At 43.5% G+C, this 24,341-nt stretch overlaps 1 protein-coding gene across 8 annotated transcripts in view; it reads right to left on the reverse strand.

Moving 5' to 3' along the window:
• LOC143145130 (uncharacterized) overlaps positions 1 to 24,341 on the reverse strand; it is a 265,611-nt gene that overhangs the window by 68,474 nt on the left and 172,796 nt on the right. For 7 of the 8 annotated variants that reach the window (XR_012991619.1, XM_076308175.1, XM_076308173.1 and 4 more), the window contains exons 4-5: positions 8,366 to 8,547; positions 5,203 to 5,392 (exon numbers count right to left, since the gene is read on the reverse strand). The exons of the other annotated variant lie outside the window; for it this stretch is intronic. Coding sequence is in view for 6 of the 7 variants with exons in the window: in XM_076308175.1 (XP_076164290.1) it covers positions 5,203 to 5,392; positions 8,366 to 8,547 (372 nt within the window). In the remaining variant the exon portion in view is untranslated. The remainder of the gene's footprint in view (positions 1 to 5,202; positions 5,393 to 8,365; positions 8,548 to 24,341) is intronic. 8 annotated transcript variants of the gene reach the window in all.

Raw genomic sequence — 24,341 nt, forward strand, 5'->3', positions numbered from 1 at the left:
TAACCACCACATGGTGCATTTTCTTTTCACATCAGAGGTGTGAAAAACACTGAAAGTTCGACAACTTTTTTTGCTCTACTTTTACCCTCGCCATCCACAGTGATTACCTATGGCACTCGAAGCGCTTACAACGAATGAATCTTAATATTTGTAAACTTTTGTGTAACGTTACCTGCGGTTATCAGTGTTACAAAATAAAAACTATACCGACGAGCTATCGAATTGTTCATTATCCTTCGCGACAGCAATATTTAATACTTCACTAGAGGACAGTCATGAGATATTCTTCTCTCTCTCTCTCAGTGTCCTAGAATTTCCTTTGGTCAAGTGGCACTGCCACTCCCGAACTTCCCGAGATAGTAAAGCTACTAATTGTTTATCGTTTCAACCCACACAGTTGACACTGTTCCGTATACTTGCCTTTCGACGGTCCCGCGAGAACTGAGGTGATATTTACGTTCACGATAAATGCTCGAATAGTTCCCAAGGTTCCGAGTCGGTAATAAATTCTCTGTTCCCCGTCAACGGGACATTAAAATGTACGATCTAGAGGGGAATGGGGGGTAGGTGGAAGAGATGGACGGCCCAGAAGCAATTAAACCACCGGTTCGACGAATGCTCGATTTCTGAGTGTCCTACCGATACACAACGGCTCCGGTTGGTTGGGGATGGCGTTCTGGTACCGCCTTCTGGTCTCTCCAGAAGTTATCAGCGTCCACGGGTTTTCCATCGAGTGGCGCAACGGTTAAAAAGCCTTTCGAGAAACGTTAACGAAGCGAGGTCGGCCATCTTATCGTCCCGCGACAGAACAATGCCTCGTTACGCTCCCAGCTCGAGGAAGCGGTTTGCGTTCCGTTCCCGATCGTCGTCTCTGCGCCCCGCGATTAAAACCTTCCTTTATTCGAGGGACCGAAAAGAGTTACGCTCCTGCGGCGATACTCCCGATGCGAAGATATTATCGGGACGTCGAAAAGGGTTTGACGACCACCGTCTTCGCCCCCCTCCCCCTCTCCCTCGATAAAACGCCTCCTCGTTAAGAGCTCGAGAGGGCTCTTACGTCTGTCCGTGTGTCCGTGCTCTCGACGCGGGAACAGAAATATTTTCTTCGCTCGTACAATCGCGATGTAAACGCGAATTAGTTGGTGACAGTCTCTCGCGAGAAAATTTCAAAAATTGATCGAAATTAGAGCGATCGTTGTGAAAGGATTCTTTTTTTACTCTTTTTTATGCAATTTTTATGCAATCATCTCCGAAAGTTACTACCTTTTTGATTTTTGACTTTTTAGTCTAATAAAGGAGAGAGGATTTCATTTTTTTATTTTCAAATTTTGCAGTTTTGTAAATTTTGCAGAAGTTTAATACTGGCCTAGGGAGATTTGTCGAGCAGTTCTTCTTGAAAAAATCTTCGAAGAAAGACACCCTTTTTGGGGAGACACACGTACCCTCTTAATTGTAAAAAGAATTTAGACTCGTATTTGTCCCCTGAATACCCCTCGTTCGCACTCACGAGAAAATTCTCCACTTTTCGTAAGATTTTCCAACGTTGCGGAAATGCTCGATCCTCTCTTTCTCGACCCCCCGCGCACTGCCCCCTCGATATTTACTCAACGATTACGAATGTCTGTGTCCGAATCGTTCCTGCTACGAGTCTCAAATTTATCTTTCCATCGACTCTTGATCTTTCAGCTCAAACGAGACGCCGCACCCGGATATTCCGCTTCCAAATTCCGTTTAGGAGGGAAGAGGGGGAGGGGGGCGCTGCTCGTGACCGAAAACCCACTCTTCTCGATTGCCAAAGAATTCCCTTGATCCTCCTACCTCCACACCCCCTACGTGATTTGCCGACTCCTCCCAGAGAGAATTCATCTTTCACGAGCAACGAACATCGACCGTACGAAACAGAGATTCCGAGTGAATCCGTAGTGGCCTCGTTTTATCCTCGTTTGCAAATGGTTTTAAGGGGGTACGTAACTTTGTATCGGTGAAAGAAAGTACCGCTTGGAGGAAATATTCAAGAAAAATCGTTCCGTGAATTAATTTCATTTTTGTTTTATCCGAGGGGGATTGCATTGTAGATTATTTTAAAAAATTAGCGTAATTGTACGTAAGCAAATACGGCTGACGAATTAATTTTCGCGCAGGCGTTGGAATTGAAAAACAGCGAGAACATGAGGCTACTTTGAATGAAAAGAGAGATGTGTCATTTAAAAATGGGGGCACCCTCTGGAGCCCCCCCTTCCCAATGGTACTCTAATTTTGTAAAATATTCAAAATACAAATAAATTGTCCAAGTAAAATTTGTCATTAAAAGAACTATCCAAAACTGTACAAATTTTGAATATTTCATTTAAAAATCGAGGATACCCTCGAGGGGGCCCCCCATTTGGTATGTATATAATTTTGTGAAATATTGCACGCGACACGGGCTAATTTCGTTCCGTCTGCTTCCCGTCCTTTGGTTGGTCGAATCCAACCGTGGAACCTCGGGTAACCCGCGATCAGCCAACTTTCGTTCATCCTCTCGTCTTCCGCGCGAAGCCCCCGCCATTAAGGTAATGCGTTTCGTTTATGGCTCGGTTCCAGCGTCTGTCGTCGCCCTTTTCTTTCCACACGTTTCTCCAGTCGCTTTGACCGTTTCTTGCTCCCCGCAGCTCCACCACTACTGGTTGTTCTTAATTCTTTCGTTCTTGTTCGTTTTCGAAGAAATTCGAGGTGGATACCGGCAAATCGCTCAGGTTACGAAAGACTTTTAATTGTGTTTACGGTTAAACGAAACGGGAATTGTTACTGTAAACGTCCTTCACGGTTAGAGTTTTATTACCAATCTCGATTGAGATTAAAAATGTAAAAAAAATATGTCTTGTATGATAAATATACGGTGGTTAATTTATCACACATATGGTGTAGCTGAGTCTGTAGGATCTTATTTAATCGTTTAAATATTTGAGCATTTTTAAGAAAAAAAATCTATAGTAGTCATTTTTATTAATACATTACGAAACTGAGTAAATTTAATTTCTGATAATAACAAACTTCACTGGGGTCTGTCAGACTCTACCTTACCAGTTACGAGTTAATATACCTTTTTATTGCGCGACGGGGGCGTTGGATTTTTATTATCGGTGTTATTTGTTTAACGGTGGACATTGAGTGCAGTAAGAGACAATACAACGTGAAGAGGAACGAGCGAACAAAAGAGAGTGTGTGCGAAAGATAATAAAATAACAAGTGCAGCAGAAGTACATGGACACGAATACAGACGAGATCGATAAGGTAAGGAGTGGCACACGTGCCGAGAAACGGGAGTTAACGTGTATTAATGTAGCCCGATTGGAGCAAATAGTATTAATTATGGATAGTCGAAAAGGAGCATAGGAAGGATTGAACGGGTCGAGCTTGGCGTTAATACGTAGCATACTATATACCGCACGAGGAGTATTTACCAAATTTAGGTCAATTTAAGCCTCTTAACAAGCTGCCACGAGTCATAGATTATGTTCAAAACTATCCGAGTAGCTCACTATTGTGGAAAAACAGGAAATCCTTTACAAGTAGAATTTGTCACTACAAGTTCGATCCAAAATTGTATAAATTATAGATATTTCATTTAAAAATGAGGAGTAACTCCCGGGGGCCCCCTATTGGTATTTTACATATCTAATTTTGTCAGATATTAAAAATCCCAACAAATTGTCCAAGTAGAATTTCTCGGTAGAAAAATGTTCAAACTTGAAGAAAATGTAGACATTTCGTTTAAAAAGGGGGGTACTCTTAGGGGGCCCCCCAATAGTATTCTATATATCGTTTAAAGGAGACCTATCGACTCTTTCGTTAATGAAAAAATATTGTCGCTTTTACTAAACTCCAATCAGAGGCAAACTCAAAGATCTGAACCTTCACTGTAAAATGTAACCACGACCTCGCTTAATGTAAAACTGAAACCAGCTACCACGGGGTACGGAAACTCCACGGAGTCAACAAAATGTGTACAACATTTCGACTCGCGCCACGTGGAGAGTTTTCGAAGGCCAATCGCGAGAGATTCTGTATCAATTGTACCAATAGAGAAGATCGTTCGCCAGGTGTAGATTTACATGATATTGACTCCGTAATTGCGCAACCCGAGTTCTAGATACGGAAGACGTTCCAACAACGATTTTCCACATGGAACGTCAAAACTTGCATCCAACGCAGAAACTTCTCGCGATGTCGCGTGAAAGCCAAGTTCCCGCTGTCTCTAACCCTCCTCTCTCACCCCCACCCCCTCTTCACTAGTCGAAGTTCGATGCTTTCGAGTTTCTTCGGGAACTCGTTGCGCACCGCAATCACGTTGTTCCTCGATTCTGCGCGAGTTACGGATTATTGCTTTTCACGAAACGAAAAATTTGTATTAAATCGACCAGATGTCTCGAAGAGGTGTCTCCGTGGTGCTCTTTAAATAGAAAATTTAAATAAAGGACAGGGGGTCAATATTTTTTTACATTTGTACCAATGCCAAACTCTCTCTTGTTTTTCGTCGAGAGGAAGATTCGATACTTCGCGAGAGTAAAAATAACAAATTTAATTTTATTTCTTTCATTGAAGGGGGCGGGGCGAGTGGGGTACAAAACTTTTTACATCCGATTATGCAAATTGAATCTTACGTCGTCGCTTCGTCGTCGATGACTCCACGAGTATCAAAATAAAGAATATTAAATATCCGAAAGAATTTTCCCAATTTTTTTCATAGAGGGGGGCAAAACTTTTCAGATTTTCTTCGCGTTTTCTAGGAATTCCTTCCATTCGAATTTCGAAAGGCAGGAGATCTACGAGGGAAAATTGCCAGAGCTGAAAGAAACTTTAGAAGAAGGGAAAAGGAAGACACCTCACCCTCTACCCCCTCCCCCCATCCAGCACCCCACCCTCGAGAGTTTAAGAACTCAAAGCTCCCCGCGAATTCCGGACTTCGAGGTCGGTTCCCCGGAACTCCGAGATTCTTATCAGAAATTTCCTCTCGGGTGGATGGTCCCCCCTCCTCGTCCCTTCTAACCCCCTTCTTCTTCTTCGTCGCGGTTCGTTTCTGCTTCTGGAATGTCCGTTGCAGACGACAGCCGCGAAAACTGGTCGCCGTGGAAGTTTTACGAGGGAAGAAACCCGTCAACGACTGGCGGGCACCGTCGCGAGACGAAGTAGTTTCTCCGTGGGATGATTTATGACACTCACCCTGACGGGGGCGAAGATCTGGTCGGGCTTGATGTTCTCGAGTCTGTGTTCCTGCTCGCCTTTGTGGAGCAGCTGCAGGTGCGGCTGAAAGTGCGCCGGACAAAGGGTGCCGAGTGGAAGCGGCGACGCCCACGCGGGCAAATGGGGTGGATCACGAGTGCCGAGCTCCCTGTAGAAGACCTTCAGGAATCTGAAAGCAGCAAGTAGTTCCGAGTTTAAACCACGGGACGACAGAGACAATGGCAACGACGACGTCGCCCACACGGAATTCCTCCCGACGAATTTGCTTAATTATGAAAGCCCCACACTAATGGAATGCTTGCGCAAGACGACAGGGGGGCCCCCGAGGCGGCTGTCGTTTGATCATCGAGCGACGGTTTCGGTTAAATAAGTGAGACGAGATGAGGGGGGTGGGGATATTCGTTTATTTGTTTCGGTACCGCTGAAAAGGTCGATAGGCGGAGAAATTTTAAAGGGGGTCGAGGGGGGTGATCTGAGATAGTGATTTACAAAATGAGGGACTTGTAATTTACAGGGGGGCCATGTAGGTTAAATGGGGGTCGACGAGGGATGTTCCGGAATAGTGGTTGACAAAATGGGGGGCTTATAATTTACAGGGGGTTATGTAAGTTAAACGGGTGTTGACAGGGAATGATCTGGAATAGTGGTTTACAAAATGGGGGATTGTAATCTTTAGGGGGGCATAAAGGTTAACCGAGGGTCGATGGAGAATGGTGTGGGACAGTGGTTTGTAAATTGGGGGTCGTCAAATTTATAAGGGGGCACGAAGGTTAAACAGAGATCGAAGAGGGATGATCCGAAACACTGGTTTATAAATTGGGAGAGCTTGTAATCTATAAGGGAGGTAGAAATGTGAATTTTGAATGGGGATTAATAGCGATATAATTTCTTTTTTTTCGTAGAGGCACAATTTTTGTAACATTTTAAATAAACAACCTCATTTCTAAACTTCAGTTCAAGAAAATTATACAACCTATATAATTTTCATGTTTTTTATATATATAGTATGTAGAATATTTATCTTAAGAATATTGCAAGCAGTGAATTTAGCCAGAAGCTTTTTTAAAATAATTATTTTTATTCAACAAGAGAAGACTTTTTTTCCAGTTGAAAAATTGATGTTCATAAAAATAGGGAGATATTTGTCGCGTCTTCCAAAAAGTTTGGAGACCATCGTACCAGAGAGATACGAAAAGATATAGGGTATATATAGCGTGGTAAATAGAAGGGTCGGTGAATATCGCGGAAGATCCGATCAAGGGAGGATAAAAGACCGATGAAAATCCCATACACGATCGACACGAATATCCTCCAAACCCTTTCTCCCTGATCGACAAACTAAAAATGCGTCTCAAAGAAGAGCATCTCGATTCGAGTGGAAACGAAGCGCAACGAGGATAATGCACCGAGACAAAGGAAATTGTGTCCATCGCGAACAGTACCCTGTTATGTGCATATTCTTCGGAGTAACCTCGTTCGAGAATCTGCGTGTTTCCGTTTAAGCAAATTTTTAACCATAAACGACCGTGGGTGAAACTTTACCGTGGAAAAATCTCGATAAATTTCGTCCTGAAGGGTCCATCAATTTTTCAAACGAATTACCAAATCGTTGCGTAGCAACGACACTCTTCCCTATCGCTTCGTTCTTCCTCCTCCCGTCTGGTACGAAGGTCTTCGGAGCACTCTCGAATACCTTTTAAAAACGTTTCGTGTACCCCCCTCCCCCCATTTGCTCAACTTTTTACAACGCGACGGCTAAAATTCCAATTAATTCGAGTTACGACATGTCGTGTCGTGCCACGTTCCCCGAAGTGGCTCGCTTATCGAGTGACTGGTTAATTTCCCAGGCGACGAAACTGTAGTCGCGCTAAGTGGCAGTTTCACCGGTGAATGATGCATTCGTTGTACACGCGGTGCCGCGCGAAGATTGATGATCTCGACCGGGGCGAACCCGTACGAAGGTGATCAAGCGTGGAAAGGATCGGGACGTGGATAGGCACCGCCCGAGAGCTTTACGGCTTCCGGACGATTGCCCCGAGAGAGCCAGACTCTGCTTTTATGGTCTTGCCACGCCGTCCGCGGATAATTCACGGTTGATGACGATTACAACGCCTTATTTATGTTCCATCGTGGGTCGACGTTCGGACCAGGTGCTCGACGAGAGGCGAGTGCACGCTCGATTGGCCGTTCAAGGATGCCGCGCGGCTACCCCCACCGTTCGGCTACTCCCTCCACGTGGAACGCTATCTCTCTTGCGCACACAATAAGTGAGTGCGTGTCTACGGTACGAATACGGAGAGAATTTATTATTGTGGATTGTCTATAATTACTCCCACCGCGCATGTAACAATGAGTGAAAGTTGGAGAACAGATTTTGTTGTTAAAAGATCGTCTGTGACAGCTCCCACCACACACGAAAAAGTACTGTAATGAATATAATAAAAAATAATGTTCCTTGTTGGGAAAAACCAGGAAAATTAATCGTGACGTTTTTGTATAAATAAACATAAAGAAAATACACGCTCTTTGTCGTTTAGCGAATGTGTGGAAGGTGGAAAAGGAAAGGGGAGAGCGTTTCATCCCGGACCTGCTAGTGGATTCATCAGTAAGGCATCCTAGCAGGCCCTACCTTATACGCCGGGACATTGGGAGATCGGTAAAGGATCGTTTATATACCGATCGGAGCAGGTACGGGAACTTGCGGGAAACGGTCGGTGGTCAGTTTCCCTCTGGTGGCAAGCGTGGGTAGCGCCGCCACAGTAGTACGAATCCGGAGAAAAGCTAGCCTGGAGGGGATAAGTAAGAGTCATAGCGCGTGTCCTTGAGCAGTCAATCGATCGTTCCATAATCCCCCGTGCCTCGTGACTCGGTACAAATAATAAAGTAACGTTTCTCGAACCCGGTTCGTTTCTTTCACGGACCAACTGCTCCGATCGAGCTGTTCGGTCGCAGACTCCTCCTCGCCCGTTCCCAACATTGCGCAGACCCAGTTTAATGCTGTTTTACCTCCACCCTCGAGAAGCTACTCTATTCTTTCACCGACTCGTGAACTAAATCGTCCTCGAACCGACATATTTCACGCTCCGTCGAGAATCAAGAGGTCGAACGATAACGTCCACTGAAGAAACACGATCGAACTGACCTTAACAGTCTTCCCAGGGGATCCCTTTCCGGGGACGGCGGGCCACTTCCGGCGCCGAGTCTCCGCGAGGACGCACGTGCGCTCGATATGTATGCGGCCGGTGCAGGTGGCGGGCTGCAGGGCGGACAACAGACGGGGCTGCTACCCCCTGGGGTCGAGAGGGTATAACTCCTCTCCAATTCCTGAAACAAAAGAAGAGAAAAGCGGCTTTAGTGGGTCCCTCGAACTGCTCGGCTGGTTTTTCCCCAGACCCTGGCGTTGTCGTTTCAATACGGCCACCCGGTATATCATACTCCTACCCCATTGTCTGGCACGCGGGCAACGGAAATACCGATCTCGCGGCCGCGTTCCCGACAAATAAATGTCCCGTGGAAATTTATTTTCCCCGAGGCCACGGGCGCTCCTTTTAAAACGGTGGTTGCGGAGGGGGGAGGGGAGTCGAGGGGGGCCCCTTAAACGAGTTATGGAGACCGGTGGTCGCCCCCGATGTTGTTTTTCAGACACGAAGCTTTCGTCGCTCGTTATTGGAAATATCGGGAGACTGGAAGCCATCGGCGAATGAAATATCTCCCTTGAAAGCGGAAGACTAATGGTCGGTGCCTTCGAGCATGCTTGACCCCCTCTGACACTCGAACCATCGACCGTAGGTAGTAGTCGTTGACCGGCTCCCGTGTCATTAGCAGAAAGGTGCTTTAATTAATAATCTTCGAGGACTAGTCAGCTATAAATTAATCCCATTTACTACTTCTATTGAGAGAGTTCTTTGCTCTTTTACGATCGAAGGAAATACTAAGGGTGTGGGGAGGGGGCACCGTTACTCGATATTCTAGGCGTCACGGGTCAGCGAGGGACTTTTATCGAGGAACTCGTTAGGCTTGGTTGACGTGGCCGCTTCTGCAATGTAAGTTTTCTTCTGTGTGCCCCCTCTTCTTACGGTGGATTGAAAGGTGGTATAAATTTTGAAAAATCTCAACTCGTTTAAAATTCTTTTAACACGTTTCTCGGATTTAAACAAGCAGATCAATATTTCCTGTATGAGTTCTCTCTTATTCCCTTAAAATCCAAGAGAGGGTACCACTGTTCAATACCCTGAACGTCACGGCTCACCAAGGGACTTTTATCGAGGACTCGCATTCGTTACGTGCGATCGGTGTGGACGCGCCACACTTACATTAAAAAAATTTTCTTTCCCGTCCCTCGTGGATTGTAAAAAGCCCCCTCATTTTTGGAAAATAGATCCAGATTCCTCGTCGGCTACCGTTTAAAATCCTCCAATATTTTTAACCGTGTTTCCTCGGACTGATCTAACCGGATGAATATTTCCTGTATTTCGAGAGTTCACTCTTTCAAGTTACTCCCTGAAAATCGAAAGAAATCCCAGAGGGGGCATTACTGCTCGATATTCCAGACGTTACGGGTCAGCGAGAGACTTTTATTGGGGAATCGAATTCGTTAGGTGGAATAAATCGACGATAATCGGTTGGCGCAGCCATTGCACACCTTGTTCAAGGACTCGTTCACTCGCCTTTACGGGTTTGTTCGCGCGAGCTATCGTGAAGCGAGGCGATCACGTCGAGCGATCGGCCAACGAGTCAGAAAGAACCACGCTCGTCGATATCAGCGCTCCCTATCCCCCTCTCCCTCTTTCAATCGTAACGCGTCTCGGGCGGCTACGTGACCGAAGATAAGTCGATCAGAAACAGGGAAAACCGAGAGTGCCTTTCGTTTCACTTTTTTCCCCGCACACGGCACTTTTATCCGAGGAAAGCGATTTTCTTTCCGCGCGGCACGGACACACATGCCATAACGCGTTTTCTTTACCCTCGATGTTTCTCCCATTTCCAATCCCCCCCCCCCCCCCCCCATATCCCCCTTTCGTATACTTTTTCGTAGGGAGCTGCGAGACGTCCGATATCGGTCGGGAAACATTTTTGAAGAATGGCCCCTGTCAGACTCGCTCGACTTATCGAAATTAGTCGCGGGTGGGAGTTACCACGCTTTGGGAGGATCCGCCCCCTCGGTGACGAGGGAAGGGGCAGGATCGAATTTACAACTTCGTGGGGACATTTCCCGTGGATCTTTATTTCTTCGCTTTATTTGACACGTTTCGTTGTCGAGTCCCCGTGGATTTATTCTATCGCTCTTGTTGTTGTCAATTTTCTGATGTTTGTAATTTTATTATAAATAAACATTCACGCATCGAACATAAGGAATAATTATTAATCCTACAAAGTTTCAATCCGGTGTACTGTAACGAATAATTGTATTAAATATATCACTGTTGGCGATTATTTTACTGAAAAGAAATTATCCGAACGGGAGAACGAAATGTATAAATTATTTATCATATAAGTAGGGGGAAAGGGTGGAGTAATAATTCTTCAATTTTAACTCTTTATTTCTACAGTGAGAAGAATAGAACAATGTCGGAATAAAATGCAATTATTTTTATAACGGTATTTTTCTCTTTTCTAGAGCATCAAATTTATTAATCATTTTTATTTATATAAAATTGTTGGTAAATAAGGGTCAGCACTGTTTTTAAATAATTTCGTACCTTCGTATTGAAGCTTTTAAACCGAAATAATGTTTCTGGTCAGTTCTTAGAGCCCCCCAACTACCTAATCTAAAGATCACTATTGACAGGGGGGCTGTAACAACACCCAGCAGCCCCCTCCGTAATTCTTTTTAAATTTTCCATATTTCCTGTCCAAAATGAGAAATCTTCAATCATCGACAATGAAGGGAGATCTTTGTCTTTGCGATCCCCGTACTGGTGAAGGATTTGGCGAAGCAAGGGAGCCATTTTGGGGGGGGGGGGGTGATATACGAGGTTCGAATTACGGCACCGTATTGTCTCCTCGCGGTGAATTTCGTCGAGATGGTTCCGCCAATTTCGCGACGCTTTATGCAAAAACCCCCCTTAGGATGAATCTCTCGCAGAGAGAGGGGGGGGGGGCAAATAATTAAACGGCGGAGAACGCGACTTGAATGGCAGATAAAGGTGGAATCCACGAACAAAAAACGAAGATGGAGACTCGGTTGGTTCCGAGAAACTTATGCGAAGAGAGGCGTGGGAGGGGAGAACGAGAGTGGGAGGGGGGTAAAGGAAAGAGTTATCGAATCAACGTCGGGCGCGCTGTTCCCTCACCTAACTGGGGCGCGCCCCGACTCGACGACGACGGATTTACTGTTTTGTCTCTCTCAGGAGGTCTCGTTCGATCGTGGACTACTTTTCCGCCGACCGGGGACGAAGATAGGGGCCACGCGACGCCATTATGTGTACACTCGTGAAAAGTAAGGATTGTAGCGAACGCGAATGACCGTTGCAAGTTTTGGGTCAACGCTGGGCGCGCAATTACGGAGATAACGAACCGCATTCAGCTGGGGCTTCTATTAAAACTATAAAGACTGTTTTCATTCGGCGCGCGCGAAGGCGGAACCCCCACTCCCCCCTCTCCGCCCCGGCCCCACCCCGTTGTCGCAAGCGCGTCCGTTTAACGAGCAACTCTAATGACAATTAACATTAGATTCACGGATTTATTGTATACCTATTTTCGTCGAAACCTGTTATTATATCGAAGGGTATGCTAAATGGTTTTTTTTTTGATTCGGGTAACATTGGTTGGTTTATTTTTAAGTCACTGGAGGGGGAATATGGAGGACAATATGTGGAAAAAATACTTGGAGAGAGAAGGTGCAATGTGATTGAAATTCTAGCGAAATAAAATATCGAATTTTTTCTTTTGTTGCAAGTCCTTCGAGAAAGAAGCTATGGTGCGATTAAAATTCTAGCATGGTAAAATAAATTTCGATATAAATTTACATGAAACATTATATCAAAGTAGGTGTCTTTTTTTTCATTACAACATTAGTTCATTGAAATTTAAATCGAGTGGGTAGAGTATAAAATGAAAGAAGTTCTTGAAGCAAGTTGCGGAATAATTAAAATTCTATCGAAGCAAAATTAATTTTCTAGCGATTGTGAAGCTCGTAATTTTGCGAACAAAGCATGTTTATCGCGATCAGTTATGAAATTACCCACCTTCTTAATTTTTGTATTTTTGTATCGATTTATGTCATTGTAAAATTTCTAAAATTTATTTGTATTAGATCGATTATAGGTGGATCGTTTATCGCCTAAACGTATAGATCTACGCTTCGTTAGTATTTTCGTAAGATACTCGCGGTAATTAAACTCGCTAATCGTGTTACTCGCGGTTATTAATTTCGCACGGTGCGGTGGCTTAATCGATCAAATTAAATAACGAACCTGACAGATCCCTTGTTCGTCTCGGGAAAGGGGTGTTCATACGGTTGACTGAATTTAATCCGTACAAATCGTTCTGTAATTTTTCTTCAGCTTCCAGCGAGATTGCTTTATTAATGTCGCGGAGGAAACGAAAGAGGTTTCTGAATCGGTGGCCGTTAATAATCGGCTCGGTCGGAACGGTCGATAATTACTCGGAAGCGAAGTTAAGAATTCAACTTTTCCAAGGGTTAGAAACCTTGAAAATATTCGCTTCGTTCCAGATTGCTGGGAGACTTTTTAACGACTTTTATATAAGTAGGAATACAGAGATAGTTTAAATTAGTCATCATCCAGCGATGTTACTTCGCAAACTACAAATAATAATGGAAAAATTTTCTTTCCAGAAAATATATTATATATTTATTTTATAAATAAAAAAAAAAGTGATTATTACCCTGGCTATCTTCGATTTAAAATTTGAATCTCGATAATTCTTGAGAACGTAAAAGAAAAAATTCTCTTTATCAATCTTTAATTCGAACCGATAACATTTCACTCTTTCGCGTTGATCATAAAATTCAAATTTCGTTTAACACTCACTAAACCTACACCTAACCAACAACTCAACTCCTTGCACGATAATTTTCGAAAATCTAAAACAAAAATATTCTTCACCGATCCTTGATTCGACATTTCACTGTTTCGTGTTAAAATTAGAATCCCGTTTATTTTTCGCGAAACTGTTAACGCGAGAGGGATAAATCGCTCGAAAGATTCGGAACTCGCGGTCTGCTGAACTTTCCTCCCTGTTGGGGAATTCCATCGGCCAATAAAGCTCGTGCCCATAACACAGCTATCCTCCCCCCTTCACCCCTCTCCACGACGTGCCTCGATGTCAAAAACATTCCCCCCATATTTGCGAGCGGCAGACCCGACCCCCCTCTCCGATCCTCTCTTCGGGAAAATATTCTAACGCGAGCCGACGACGGATGCCAGAGCCAGACAATGGCCCGCGTTCTCAGGCACAATGCTTCGAAAACCGCCGCGACTACTCTCTCGCGCGCGCGGAAGCTCGACGAGGGTAACGCAGACGGGGAAAACACCCGGGAGGATGTTCGGGAGAGCCGACGGTATTAATTCGAGGTAATTTCTGCTGCAGACGACAAAGGGCTTCCTTCCGACGCGTTCGATAGAGTACACGCGTCGTCTTAACGTGGCGCGGACAAAGGGTTTCCCCTTTGGTGGATTACACACCGGGAATCGTGCGTCTTCGTGCTTGTCAACGGTGTATCCTATACCGTGAAATACGTCTTGAAGCGGTGCGGGGGTGGATAACTCGGGAGCGAACGTGTCGTTACGGATGTTCCAGTCGCGATGGAACTTGCGAGGATCGCGAACTGTCAACGATGGCTCGAGTTCGGTCCTTCCTGTCGTCTTCGAGCAATTTGCGAACGACTGTGCGAAGTCGCGGTGTTTAGGAATTGGGGAACTTGGTGGAGCTTGGACGGGTCGTAGGAGCGTTGAATTTGAATCTTTGGAGTAATGATTTTTAGTTCTGGTTTCAATTCGAGGTTTCTTGGGTGCGTGGACAGGAGGTGGTAGATGATAGGAAAGAATAGAAATTGTATGTACTGTCCGGGATTGAGAAGATTACCTCTGGAAGGAACTGCGGATCGTACTGGGTCAGACTGGATTGAGAATGAGGGGGATGTACTATGGGGAGTTGGAAGGATGTTACTTGAAATAAGGGGAGTTGGAAAGATGTCAATTCTGTTAAGGAATGTACTGTGCGGACCTAAGAAGATGACTTCTGGAAGGAATTGCGAATCGTAGCAGGTTAGACGTTCTGGTCCATCTTCAAGACTCTGGAACTAGGCTAAATATGTATGTATGTATGTACATACAGCACAGTTCCTAGGATTGATATATGGATGGGAGAGAAAATGTATTGGTCACGAGTCGAAAGAATGCATCTGTACTTTATTTCGTACTATTATTATCAAATCGTTCTTTGTCGTTTTTCAAGCTACTCTAAAGGTTATTGCACCCGGAGAATTGAACTCTGTCTATGAACCAGATTTCCAAGCATCTCGGAAAATTATTTAGAATCTCCAGGAACAGGTCGGGGTCTCGCGCCAGGAAATAATTTCGAATGGTTCGTCGTAAATAATAGTCGTTTCGGAATTGCACTCGTTAATTTTTCATTTCCTCGGGAACATGGTGGTGAGGGGGGGGGGATGTAGCAGCAGGCCTTCCGGTCAAATAGTAGCGCGTTACGTACCGGGTGATTTCGTTCGTTGCCCGCTGCCCTGAATGTTGAATTACGACGCTAATTGTAATTTCAGCCGGTAATTCTCGTCGAACGCTTCGGAATGACCACGCAACTACGAACGAATAAAGATTGCAGCCCCGTAATTAACATCGCTTTGAACGATCAATGGGGTGAAATAGTTCCCGCTTAATCGTCGCGAGCGTTTTAATATTGGATACGACGAAGAACGATTCGCATCCCCTTAAAAAAAAAAAAATTCTGTAAAATTGAGCTACGAACAAAAGCAGAATGCCTTGCACGATTAAAAAATATTACAAATTCTAAGGAAAAAAGATCGTTCCAAAAATCTTCACTCTAATCCAAAATAATATATTGTTTACCGAATCCCGGCTCAACCCCAGAGTCTCTCATTCGTACAAGTAAACTAATTGCCCACTTTTGCCACACACTTCAACCCCCCTCATCCTTCCATCTTTTATCTTATGGGAGGATCGTGTTTGCCAAAGTCGACGATACATTGTGCGGTACACCCCATGGTAATTAACTACTTTCGACGAATAAATCTGCCCACGGAGACAAAAGGACTCAGTGTAATAAGGAAAACAATGCCCCCCCCCCGCCCCACACCCCCTCCAGAAGCGGAGACACAATGGCGGATAAAATTATGGCGGTTACAGTGAATCGGGTATCAAAGTCAGGCAACAGAGGTGGCATGTTATGGAACTTGGAAGGTGGGGTACAGTAGAGTGGGGGTGTGGAGGGCAGAAGGGAGGGGGGCGAAGAACGAGACCAAGGGTGGTTGAAATCGATGGGTCGAACGCGACGAGGGAGTGAAACGTGGCGTAGCTGAGGAATCTCTGCGTTCAAATTCCATCATTGCCGGAAGTTAATTTAATCCCGATCCAATTAAACCGGATATAACGCTAAGCCTGTTCGTGGGTGCAGTTGGGCGCGTCGGCAGTTAACGTGCCGACGCTGGCCGTGGCAGTTAACCACTGCGTAAATTGGAAATTGGCCGCGCGTCCAATAAATATCGGATTAGCCAATAAATCGGACGGAAAACGGCGATGTGTTATCCCTCGGGTGGGACGAGGGGGGCAGGGGGCAACAACAGGGGAGGGGGAGAGGGCACGGCGAATTAATGTTCGGTGCCGTTTCGACGCGATCGGGGACCAATTCTCGCGCTCGATAAAGGGAAATCGATGCACGCCTATTGGGCGGGAAAAGAATAGGGTTAAATTTTGTGGGGGGTGGGGGAGGGGGGCGAGGTCAATCACCTTGACGAATAAAAGGATTCGAGGATTAGAAATGTAATGAAAGAAGGGTTACCAGAAGATGAGAAGGAGGATCTTGGGCTTTAGGTTGACCGTTGGTTGTTTTTAATTTTTGAGCTTCCCCTTTTTTTGTAATTTTAATAATAGTCGTTGTTTTATTTTTGGCACGTTCTTCATGAGCATCCTCTTTGACCTTCCAACTTTAATTTTCAGTTTAGAGAAAATAAATAACGGGACACTCTGATCAGTGCCCCCTCTCTAGAGATTGAGCGGTCCACTACTTGTATTCTGATATAATTAAACAAATTTCAGACGCAAGAATAATGAGGTTTTGAGAGTACAGTTACAAGAAACTGGATTCTACGGCTAATACGATTGTATTTATTTATTTTTTGCGAAATTTTGTATGGAACTGATAATAAATGGGAGGTCCCTTAAGTGAGGGACCCTGGGCAACAGTCTTGTTTGCAAGGGGTACCTGTATGACAACTACCGAGAACGAGAAACCCTAAGTTTTAGGTTTACGTTGATTTCTTTCCATTTTGAGCCCCCCTTTTTTCGTGCAATTTTTATAACAATAATTGCTTTAATTTTAGCACGCTTTTGCTGAGCCTCAAGGTCCTTCGAACATTAAATTTTACTTCATCGACAATATATATTCTTGGATTCCTCAGATACTCCACGACTATCACCACCATCGTTCCCTTTTTAGAAATTTTCATTATTATTACAAACTACAGCCTCAGATGGGGCTAACCACACACGAAAGGATAACATCGCCGCTACCTTCTTCGTTCTTTATCGACGCTTTCTCGTTTGCAAATAGTCGTTGACTCGAAAGCGAGAGGATAAGTAAAGCAAAATTGCCACGATAGCACGACTTCATAAAAGTTTCCTTCTCCATGGTCTTTGATACCAGCAGGGGAGGGGCGGGGGCAAAGGGGAATGGCGTATCGAAGTTATTAGCGTCGTTTAGGATCGATACGAGAACTGCCGCGATATTTCACCGGTTTATTATCGTGTGGATCGATTCTTTCCAGGTGCCCCGGCTAGAAACAGGATCGTGCGACTCCGGCGGAGGTACCATTTTTTTTTCGAAACGCCTCGTATTACCCTCGATTTATGCGCGCTAAACTCGACCCTCTCCCCCTCGACTCCCTCCTCCTCGTCAAAGCCGAGTTACGCAGAATTTGCGTGGAAACCACTCTTCATGTTCCAGAGGAACGTTCCCCTGAAAGTTGTTTCTCTCTAAGCTTTATGGGGTTCCATGTTTTTTACGAGAGCAACGGCACCACGAGGACGTTTTAAATGGAGTGTCACGTAACCCTTGCATTACTTGAGCTATGTGCTCGTTTCGTGCGTTGCAAACACATCGACGAGTTTAAAAACTGTTTGTTGTTTTAATTATATATTTTCGATCGGTTGCGCAATAACGACTATGATCGGTTAAAGTGCTCGCCAATCACTGAAACTGAGCGCTGTCGCTGGTTTCGAGGTGTGGTTGGTGAATTTTTGGAATAAATTCGCCCTCCCCCCTTCCCTTCACTATTCACCTAAATTATTGAATTTATATTGTCTTTTTATTCGAAATCCTTATTCACTGCGTTTAAGAGAAATTGGTTTCGAAGCATTTATCTTCGGCGAATTTTCAGAATAAATTTTTTTCTCCCCCCATCCTGCCCCCTTGTCGTTGGATTTATATTAATTTTTTCCTTTTTTCATTCATGGTCCTCATTCACTGTGTTCAAAGGAAACTGGTTTCAGAACGTCAATCGTCGGTGAATTTTTAGAATAAATTTTTTCTCTCCCCTTCCTCGGTCTCCTGTCGTTGGATTTTTATTATTTTTTTAATTTTTTCTTTCGAGGACCTTATTCACTGTGTGTTGAGAGAACTAGAATGGTGCATGAGAACACTGCGGTATAAGTGAGAGGTTAAGTGTTCCGGGAATGTTCTACAACCCAATTTCCCGTACTACTGTTTTACCACCTAACCTATATGTTATATGAAGGAATTGTTGACACGAGTGGTAACACAGTCGTTCTAGGCGAGAAACTAAATCGAAAGTGTGCAATGAAATTTTTTCATAGAGGCCTCTGTTCGCCGAAAGAATCGATTTTAAATATTTTTGGGGCATCTGTGATGTTGGGTACGATTCCGCGTTTTTTGTTTTAATTAGTTGGAATTAGGTAGCGTGCATAATAGGGTATTGTTGTCGAGATTTACAAGTACCGGTACAAGTAGAAACGGCGAGTAACGAACAGACGCGTTGAAAGAGTACCCAATCCCGCGCGTGCCCCAAAAATCTTCAAAATCGATTTTCTCGAAAACGAAGCCTCGTATGGAAAAATATTAAATACTCTACTTCTATTAGGTTTACGTAAAACATTCAATTTTTCTTCATCCGAAAAAGCTTTCTATACTCATTGAAAACTTTCTGTTTACAATAAACGACGATTAACAAAGAAATTTATTACTGGAAATTATCAAAAAAATTTGCAATACATTTTTAACCCAGAACCAAAATATACCAGAAGATAGAAACCTACCAGAATTCTGTATTGTAAATATCGTAAACAGTGTAAAAAAGAAATCACTGTAAATTCGAGAGAAAGCAATAAAGAGCATACCGTTCATGCAGCATGCATTCTTTTTCCTCTCTGACAGGCAATCCACGCTTCTGGAAATTTCTTTATCGACAAGTTGCAAAACGTTCGTTCGGGCACGAGTTTTCATTCGTCGAGTTTCGGGGCGTGTGCAGGTGTCGCGTGCAGTTTCACGCGTTTCGCGAACACGTACGCGCGTGATTTAGACTCGCGCGTATTTATGTACCGTCGAGAGACATTGACCCGGGTAGCCTAGCCAGGAACCTGAAAGAAAGAGCATTTTTCAACGTCGTGGAAACAAATGGGCCGCGATACAGGCCCACCCGCATCTCGCGTACCGGTCGCGCAAGCTCGAAAAGCAAGAGCTTCTGTCTCGCGAAGTAACGCTCGTTTCACAGTAACGCGAAAGGGTTTCGTGCAACACTCGCTCTCAATATTTCTCGCACTGATAGCTCAGCCGTGTCCATACGACTCGAAAAGGAGAATCGAATTGCCTCCAATTCCTTTCCGCCGGGGAAAACATTGCTCGAAATTCTCAAACGTCAAAAATTTAATTTAAAAAAGTTTACTGGTATTATTTCCCTTTCTTATCTTTCGCTTCCATTTCTTTTTCTCTTCTCTCAGTGCCCTCTTATTGTATTGTTTACAAAGAATACTTTGCTTTTGTATCGAACATACACTCTAGTTTCTTCGATTAATATTGTATCGATAGAAATAGTTTTATTATTTTTCCTTTTTCGTTGTACACGATCTTGGCAAAATAAATACGTATTAGTATTATTATATTAATGTCTCTGGCTGGTGGGCATACTATTATTATTTTCTTTTACTTTTTAATTGCTACACAATCATGGAACAATAAAGAGGTCATTGTATTATCTAAATTGTCAATATCTCAAGCGAACATAAATGGTATTATTTTTTCTCTTTTAATGGTGTACTATATTGGCGAAATGATGACCTATTATTATTATCAGAGATAAGAGTAACTCGCCCCAGAAAAATATTTTTTTCATAAATCCTGAAGAATGCTCTCCCATAAATACAGAGACTCGAGAGCGAGGGTTAAAGTTCGCTGAAAGAATCGGTCGGGAAACGAACACGAAAAACGGCGGTAGTTCACTCGTATATACTTTATCGCTTTCGTAACAAACGTGTTACGCGTACCTAACCCGGGCCCGTAGCTCGTTTTACGGCTGGAATTCGGCCCGCGAAGTCGTGCAGATTCACGAGCGATCCGCTCGCCCACGTAATTCCGGCCTTCGGACAAGCACGTGCTCGTAAATATTGCTCGAAACGACGAAGCCCCCGGGGAAAATCTATTTTCCTATCAGAAATTTGGGCCGAGGTCGTTGAAATAATTTCCACAAGGGGGAGAAGACTTACGAGCCGTTTAACGGATAAAATCGTCCCGTGCTCGCCTAGATTAAACATTCCTCGATGAAGATTTACATTGTGGACGATTCGAGTAGCGTAGCGGAGAAACATAAGCCGAGTAGTATGTGTAAGGATTGGGGAAAGGTAGCAAAATAACTGGTTTTCCTATTGCATTGTAGTTAAGTATACCGTTATACCTTATACGGTATGTTTTCGATAAATGTGAAAGTCTTGGGACCAACGTTCACATTTATGAAGGGACATCCATGAACCTCTACATCTCAGTATTAAGGATGAACCTTGCACATTTATCGTGGACCTCCCCAGCAGCGACGTCAATCGTTCACATTTATCGTGTACCTAGGTTTCACATTTATCGTGTATCTAGGTTTCACATTTATCACGACAACGCTGTATATGGAACGTCAATAGAATAGGAACGTCTATTACTTCCTCTACTCTTTATGCATGAGATTGAAATTCATTTTTTAGGCTACATTAAGGTACATTCCTACATTCTCGGTTCGGACATCTCGAAAACCGTTCGCACGTGAAATCGAGAATCCTCCTTTGTAATTGGCAAACTTAAATCCCCTCGAATGGTGAACGAGGAGTCAGCAAAATAACGACAGTAGTTTTTCTTGCTTTCTGTCGCGAAAACGAGACGCCAACACTGAGGAGTAATTAAAGGATGATCGGCATTCGGATTATTACAGGCGCTGTTCGATTAAACTAGGAACACTTTTTGCTTCTGGGGAGGGGGGACAGAGACCTCTGGAATTAGCGTTAACGGCCACGACAGTAAGACGATTTCAATTACCCACCCTTCGGGCCGTCTCTCTTTTCGATTTCGCGCGATCGAGGCGTTGAGATAATAAAGTACAGCCTCTTCTCGCCTCCGTGTTCTCTTCCGCGACAGTGCTACTCTTCGATGAAGATTCTCAGTTAACGAGGACCATCTCGAGGCGTCGATCGATTTTTACGAAGCTCGACAGATTTCTGGGGCAGTTGAAGGTATTCCAAGTGTGTTTCTTTTTCTTTTTTTGGTGGTCAAGGTTCGTTACAAAGGGGCGAAAACAACCCTCAATATTGGGGGTGAAAAAGAGATAATAAGATGTTTTTGTTGGTGTCGAGATTGTATACATAAAAAAGAAATAGAAAGGAAAATTATTAAGCGAAAAAAGAATAAAAGTAAAAAGTTAATGCTTTCTAACATTTGGATAGAAATTTCTGTTATAGAAAAGAATAGTAGTAATATACAATAAACAAAATATTTATTACAATAATAATATTTGCCATTTATAGAAAATTTCATCAATTGAACATCAAAGGAAGTATAAAGGTTTGAGGAGTAATCATCAGAATTAAAAAATTGTGTCATGTGGTTAAATTAATAAATTTGAAGCTTTCATCTAATTTTACTCACAGCTTTGAGGGCTGTTTTCATCCCTGTTTTTACCCCTTTGACGCAAACCTTGGCCGATAAAAGAAAGTACTACTTCGGCCTGTTCTACAAATCTGCCAAGTATCGTTAAATTTGGCTATTAACACTCGCGGATGGTTGCTTGTAAGATGAAGGGGAACCGTGTTGAGACGAAGATGGTTTCCTATTGAAGGCGCATTAAATCTTCGGCGCGTTTTACGATACTCGACCACCTTTTACTCATTCCATCGGTGAACACTTTTTTGCATTCTGATATTCACTTCTAACGGAAGCTTCCTCCGTGTTCGCGCGCCGATGTAATAACCCTTTGCAACCAGGTCACGGAATTTTCCTTCGTGCCATCTCACTTGCAACAGAAGCAGTCCGTGCATTACGGAAGCGGAGAAGGCTACCTTCTTGCAGACCTACTCGCACGAATCTTTCCAAGCAGTCCAAGGAGCATCGTGAAAACGTCCGTTTGCAGTAACAATAATAACAATAATAACAATTCAAACGTCCTCGTTACATCTCTACGAACAAATTTATGGACATAAAAAGGAAGTTGTTACCAAAGGAGTATATACTTTTGTTACCATAAAAAAAGGGACTTCTTCGAGAATTTATAATAGAAAAACTAGTCGACGAATTAATTTAATTCTTTTTCTATTAAAAAGGGGATTCATTGTAAATTATTTAAACAAAATTTCAAAGTCGTCCGCTTCGTTTGAGCATAGGTACCGAAATTTTTAGCTTTAGCGAATCGTTCGTGCGAAAATCTCGCATAGGCGTAGAACACACGCCTTATCAGTTGCAGACTCAAGGGGCTACTTTTGTTCGTTTTCTTCAGGAATTAATAAAAAAAAAACTATTCGACGAATCGATTTGATTTCTATTTTAGCAGAATGGGGATATATTGTAGATTATTTAGAAATATTGTTGAAGTTGCATGTAAATAAAATATGGTCGAGAAATTAATTTCTGTGATACATACTTCTTCGAATCCAACCCGCATCGCGGAGGACTTGTTGCGTTCGCTGATACACTATCGTAGCCCACGAAAAAGTAACGCTTCTCTCGCAAATTAAGCACACGCGTGTATCCCTGGGGATGGAAGCCAGTTCACCGACGTCTCTTTGGTAAATTTCAGCACGGCGGAATGCACATTACAGTCGCATACGCAGGCGGTGTCGCTCTCGAAAACAATGAGAGAGCAAATAAACGGTTTCAACGTTTCGTCGAGGGGGGATAAACCGTTCTCGCGTGTCCTCGTCTTCCGCTTTCGGAGACACGTCAGGAAACCGACGAAGTTTCAGGAAGTTAAGCGACGGACCACCACGTCGGAGTATATGCAACGAGGTGTCACGACGCGCCCGAGCGTTATGCAAATTTGCGGTGTCTAGGAATATTACGCCGGAGGAATCACATTTTTGGAACTCCTGTACCGAACGGTAACTTGCGTAATGTTCGAATATTGGGACCACTGATTATCAATAAGTGAAGCACTGGTAGAGAACTTTCTGTCAGAATGGAATTTTTTCCAAGAGTATATATTCCGCAGTGGTGGAGATGACTCCTTATCTTAAATCCGAGGTATGAATACTCAAGACACAACTGTAGTAGAAAAATAATTGAAATTTTTTAGATTCACTTTTATTTTCTTCTTTTGATCATTCTGTAACATCTTTACTTTCTCTGTTAAAGCCATCTTGTGGAATAACGAAAGAAATAAAGAAAGGAAGAGAGAATCTTTGTAAATGAATTACTTAGAGTTCAAAGAAATAGACCCACCGAGACTCCTGTATCTGACTTCGTTAATGTACTCTCATTGCGCCGATTTACGACGCTCGTAATCTTTCCTATTATTTCCTTAAATCTGAGGTCTACCTACCGTGTTACAACGGTGTAAGGCGCTACGGATACCACCAGAGACTCATGAAACGCGAGCAGCCCCGCTTAAGGGAGAACACCGTCTCTTCCATCTTAAGAAGTCGAAATCCTTTTTGCATTTTTATCAAATTTAACATTTGAATACCGTTCTAAAATACCACTCATCCTATTAACTTGAAATTAGAACTGTATATTCACTCCAACCTTCCTTGTTCTTTTTTTCTCTTTAAGATTTTTTCAGAAAACTTTTGAGACATTTTGTCTTAAAAAGCTGTCAATTCTTTTTATCTAAATTAAATTTCTTTCTTAACAAGTTTGACATGACCAAACAAATAAATATTTTTAAAAATACTTACACACAACAACAGCAACGTTCATCTAGTTTGTAAACATTCTAATTTTATTCAAGTTTAGACCTAAAAAACTCCACCCCCACTACTCGTCTAAGAAATTTAGACAGAAATCCTTATATCTTCCACGTACGTTAACACTTCTCCATAAAAATTGGCACGAAATGTTCCTCAAAGTATGCACTTTCAACCCCCGTATGAAACATTGGTATTCTATATGCCGTATTCCCGTAAAAAAATTCCCAAGCATCAGCGTTTTTTCCAGCTCGAAAAGTTTCCCCTTAAACGACTCCAGGAGCTTCCGAGAAACCGAACAATTGCTCCTCCCGAGTTTCAGGTTACCAGATAGTCCCGTGGTGGCTTGTGCACGCAATGAAAGCGTACCCAGCGTTGCACGTTCGATGGAGGAACCCGGCCGAGGAACGAAGAAACGAACGCGAACGAAAGAAACGGACTTCCGTGGCCGGGAAGTCGGAGGAGGGCGTTCGATGTCTGATAAACGCGAGTCCAACGCTGTATCCTTGTAATTGTCGACGT

Source organism: Ptiloglossa arizonensis, chromosome 4 (assembly GCF_051014685.1).
Source record: "Ptiloglossa arizonensis isolate GNS036 chromosome 4, iyPtiAriz1_principal, whole genome shotgun sequence".
NCBI classification, from domain to species: domain Eukaryota; kingdom Metazoa; phylum Arthropoda; class Insecta; order Hymenoptera; family Colletidae; genus Ptiloglossa; species Ptiloglossa arizonensis.